Source organism: Palaemon carinicauda, chromosome 29 (genome assembly GCF_036898095.1).
Source record: "Palaemon carinicauda isolate YSFRI2023 chromosome 29, ASM3689809v2, whole genome shotgun sequence".
Lineage (NCBI taxonomy): Eukaryota > Metazoa > Arthropoda > Malacostraca > Decapoda > Palaemonidae > Palaemon > Palaemon carinicauda.
In genome coordinates this window covers 64,445,264-64,450,669 of record NC_090753.1, presented here as the reverse complement: position 1 = coordinate 64,450,669, position 5,406 = coordinate 64,445,264, and the positions used below count along the sequence as shown (strand labels likewise).

Here is a 5,406-nt window from a genome sequence, read left to right as displayed (position 1 = left end):
GGTGGAAGAGACTCTTTAGCTATGGTAAGCAGCTCTTCTAGGAGAAGGACGCTCCAAAATCTAACCATTGTTCCCTAGATTTGGGTAGTGCCATAGCTTTCCACTGACTTGGGTTAGAGTTATCTTGCTTGTGGGTACACTTGAGCACACTATTCTATTTAATTTTTCTTCCTCTTGTTTTGTTGAAGCTTTTATAGTTTATAACGGAAATAGTTTTTCTTAATGTTACTGTTCTTAAAATATTTTATTTTTCCTTGTTTCCTTTCCTCACTAGGCTATTTTCCCTGTTGAAGCCCTTGGGCTAATAGCATCCTGCTTTTCCAACTTGGTTTATAGCTTAGCAATTAATAATAATAATAATAATAATAATAATAATAATAATAATAAAGGTAAAAGAGAGAAAAAAAGAAAGACAGGAAAGAAAAAAGGAAAAATAACAGATAGAAAGTTATCTCCCAGGGAAAAATATGAAATTAAAAGATAAAGGTAAAAGCGAAAGAAAGAAAGAAGAAAATAGAAAGAAAGAAAGAATATCCTACGTAAAAATAAATAATTAAGAAATAAAGTTAGGAAATAAAGAAAGAAAGTAAGATATCTCCGTAAAAAAAAACAAGGCCGGGAAAATGCACAATTAAAAGATAACGGTAAGAAAGAAAGCAAGAGAGAAAGATATCTCCGTAAAGAAATGAGAGGGGAAAAGGCACAATTAAAAGATAACGGTAAGAAAGAAAGCAAGAGAGAAAGATATCTCCGTAAAGAAATGAGAGGGGAAAAGGCACAATTAAAAGATAACGGTAAGAAAGAAAGCAAGAGAGAAAGATATCTCCGTAAAGAAATGAGAGGGGAAAAGGCACAATTAAAAGATAACGGTAAGAAAGAAAGCAAGAGAGAAAGATATCTCCGTAAAGAAATGAGAGGGGAAAAGGCACAATTAAAAGATAACGGTAAGAAAGAAAGCAAGAGAGAAAGATATCTCCGTAAAGAAATGAGAGGGGAAAAGGCACAATTAAAAGATAACGGTAAGAAAGAAAGCAAGAGAGAAAGATATCTCCGTAAAGAAATGAGAGGGGAAAAGGCACAATTAAAAGATAACGGTAAGAAAGAAAGCAAGAGAGAAAGATATCTCCGTAAAGAAATGAGAGGGGAAAAGGCACAATTAAAAGATAACGGTAAGAAAGAAAGCAAGAGAGAAAGATATCTCCGTAAAGAAATGAGAGGGGAAAAGGCACAATTAAAAGATAACGGTAAGAAAGAAAGCAAGAGAGAAAGATATCTCCGTAAAGAAATGAGAGGGGAAAAGGCACAATTAAAAGATAACGGTAAGAAAGAAAGCAAGAGAGAAAGATATCTCCGTAAAGAAATGAGAGGGGAAAAGGCACAATTAAAAGATAACGGTAAGAAAGAAAGCAAGAGAGAAAGATATCTCCGTAAAGAAATGAGAGGGGAAAAGGCACAATTAAAAGATAACGGTAAGAAAGAAAGCAAGAGAGAAAGATATCTCCGTAAAGAAATGAGAGGGGAAAAGGCACAATTAAAAGATAACGGTAAGAAAGAAAGCAAGAGAGAAAGATATCTCCGTAAAGAAATGAGAGGGGAAAAGGCACAATTAAAAGATAACGGTAAGAAAGAAAGCAAGAGAGAAAGATATCTCCGTAAAGAAATGAGAGGGGAAAAGGCACAATTAAAAGATAACGGTAAGAAAGAAAGCAAGAGAGAAAGATATCTCCGTAAAGAAATGAGAGGGGAAAAGGCACAATTAAAAGATAACGGTAAGAAAGAAAGCAAGAGAGAAAGATATCTCCGTAAAGAAATGAGAGGGGAAAAGGCACAATTAAAAGATAACGGTAAGAAAGAAAGCAAGAGAGAAAGATATCTCCGTAAAGAAATGAGAGGGGAAAAGGCACAATTAAAAGATAACGGTAAGAAAGAAAGCAAGAGAGAAAGATATCTCCGTAAAGAAATGAGAGGGGAAAAGGCACAATTAAAAGATAACGGTAAGAAAGAAAGCAAGAGAGAAAGATATCTCCGTAAAGAAATGAGAGGGGAAAAGGCACAATTAAAAGATAACGGTAAGAAAGAAAGCAAGAGAGAAAGATATCTCCGTAAAGAAATGAGAGGGGAAAAGGCACAATTAAAAGATAACGGTAAGAAAGAAAGCAAGAGAGAAAGATATCTCCGTAAAGAAATGAGAGGGGAAAAGGCACAATTAAAAGATAACGGTAAGAAAGAAAGCAAGAGAGAAAGATATCTCCGTAAAGAAATGAGAGGGGAAAAGGCACAATTAAAAGATAACGGTAAGAAAGAAAGCAAGAGAGAAAGATATCTCCGTAAAGAAATGAGAGGGGAAAAGGCACAATTAAAAGATAACGGTAAGAAAGAAAGCAAGAGAGAAAGATATCTCCGTAAAGAAATGAGAGGGGAAAAGGCACAATTAAAAGATAACGGTAAGAAAGAAAGCAAGAGAGAAAGATATCTCCGTAAAGAAATGAGAGGGGAAAAGGCACAATTAAAAGATAACGGTAAGAAAGAAAGCAAGAGAGAAAGATATCTCCGTAAAGAAATGAGAGGGGAAAAGGCACAATTAAAAGATAACGGTAAGAAAGAAAGCAAGAGAGAAAGATATCTCCGTAAAGAAATGAGAGGGGAAAAGGCACAATTAAAAGATAACGGTAAGAAAGAAAGGAAGAGAGAAAGATATCTCCGTAAAGAAATGAGAGGGGAAAAGGCACAATTAAAAGATAACGGTAAGAAAGAAAGGAAGAGAGAAAGATATCTCCGTAAAGAAATGAGAGGGGAAAAGGCACAATTAAAAGATAACGGTAAGAAAGAAAGGAAGAGAGAAAGATATCTCCGTAAAGAAATGAGAGGGGAAAATGCACAATTAAAAGATAACGGTAAGAAAGAAAGGAAGAGAGAAAGATATCTCCGTAAAGAAATGAGAGGGGAAAATGCACAATTAAAAGATAACGGTAAGAAAGAAAGCAAGAGGGAAAGATATCTCCGTAAAGAAATGAGAGGGGAAAATGCACAATTAAAAGATAACGGTAAGAAAGAAAGCAAGAGGGAAAGATATCTCCGTAAAGAAATGAGAGGGGAAAATGCACAATTAAAAGATAACGGTAAGAAAGAAAGCAAGAGGGAAAGATATCTCCGTAAAGAAATGAGAGGGGAAAATGCACAATTAAAAGATAACGGTAAGAAAGAAAGGAAGAGAGAAAGATATCTCCGTAAAGAAATGAGAGGGGAAAATGCACAATTAAAAGATAACGGTAAGAAAGAAAGCAAGAGAGAAAGATATCTCCGTAAAGAAATGAGAGGGGAAAATGCACAATTAAAAAGAGGAAAAGGGGGAGATGGCGCAGGCGATAAATATGTAGAGCATCTGGAAATGAGAGCCGTTGAAAAGAAGGGGAAAATCCACAATGAAGAGGGTCAACTCCCAAACACAAAAGGGGAAAAAATTAATGTAAATTTCAGCTGTTTTTTTTTTTAATTAAAAGGGAAGGGGGCGGGGAGAAATATCCCTTCCTATCAGTTATAATGATCTCTAACACCTTATTTCAATATCATTTATATATATATATATATATATATATATATATATATATATATATATATATATATATATATATATATATATATATTATATATATATATATATATATATATACATATATATATAGATATATATAATATATATATATATATAAATATAATATATATATAATTCATATATATGTAAATACTGTACATATATATATATATATATATATATATATATATATATATATATATATATATATATATATATATATATATATATATATATATATATATATATTATATATATACAGGTATATATATGTAAATATATATAATATATATACAGGTATATATATATATATATATATATATATATATATATATATATATATATATATATATGTATGTATGTATGTGTGTGTGTTTCTTTCCGGCCACTCCAAGGGGCATAGCCAGACGTATAACTACCTAGTCTCTCCCTGTCTCTCGGGTAGGGGAAGAGAATGTAGTCATACCCTGGTGAAAGCAGGGTACCCCAAGAGGTACACTTGGAAGCCACAACTGCCATGTTGTAGTTAGGAAAGGGGGAGGGGGGTGGGATGGATTGAATCTGTGTCTGCATGTGCATATTTATTATTATTATTATTATTATTACTTGCTAAGCTACAACCCTAGTTTTAAAAGCAGAATGTTTTCTGCCCAGGGGCCCAATCTGGGAAAATAGCCCAGTGAGGAAAGAAAAAAATAAGATATTTTAAGAACATTAACAACATTAACAAAAATGTTTCCTATATAAACTATAAAAACTTTAACAAAACTAGAAAAAGAGAAATTAGATAGATAGTGTACCGTTATTTTTGACGGGTCGCGTACGCTAGTATAGCACATGGAGCAACATGTATAATACTTAAATTATTATGCCTTGATAAAAGCTGTATGAAAAATACGCTTTGAAAATGGTTTATCATAAAACAACTTCAAAATCATAATAAAGTCAATGAAGATTTTTCAAAATATAAGACAAAAACAGACCTGCTTCAATTTTTTTTTATATCGCTTTGAAAGTAAAAACTTTGGAAAAATATCTTTTAATATTATTATCAATATAAGCATCATAAGAAAACATCTACAATCAATTCACAGATAATGTTGAGAAAAAAAAAAAAAAAAAAAAAAAAAAAAAAAAAAAAAAAAAAAAGTTGCGGATACAACGAGTCTTCTGTAAATCCAAAATTAAAATAATTATCACATATGACTCCTGACGGTGGTTGAGGGGGTATATAGATGGTGTCTCACTGGCCGGTGGTTCAAGATCCCAATGAAAAGCTTATCTATACTCAATTAGTTTTAATGAGGCGCACTTGCACCGACTCGCAGCGGTGCCCGTTTAGCTCGGAAAAGTTTCCTGCTATCTGATTGGTTAGAATTATCTTGTCCAACCAATCAACGATCAGGAGACTTTCCCGAGCTAAAAGGGCATCCCCTGCGAGTCGGTGCAAACCTGCCTCGCTAATAAGAATTGACTATAGTAATTAATAATCGCTATTATAACAAGTTTTCTTACAACAACAATATCACCCTAAAAAAACAAATAAACACAAGCAAAAAAAATACCAAACCAAAATTGAGTAAGGTCTCTTGTCTCACAATAACGTATCAAAATCAGATGCTGAAAGTGGTTCGAACCATCACCTACAACCAGCGTTGCCAATTTGACCTTTTTCAGACCAAAAAACCTATAATTTGGCCTTTTTTAAAAATTGGTTGGCCTTCAGTAATATGAAAAAAGGCGAGCCTTAAATACTATATATTTGGCCTTTTTTCTACTAATGGGTTGGCATCTTAGAGCTTCTGTTGATTAAA

General features: G+C 32.9%; 1 protein-coding gene across 1 annotated transcript in view; it reads left to right on the top strand.

Moving 5' to 3' along the window:
- Positions 1-685: 685 nt before the first annotated feature.
- LOC137622622 (trichohyalin-like) overlaps positions 686-5,406 on the top strand; it is a 127,579-nt gene continuing 122,858 nt past the window's right edge. The window contains exon 1 of the mRNA XM_068353228.1: positions 686-3,466. Within this exon, the coding sequence (XP_068209329.1) occupies positions 686-3,466 (2,781 nt within the window). The remainder of the gene's footprint in view (positions 3,467-5,406) is intronic.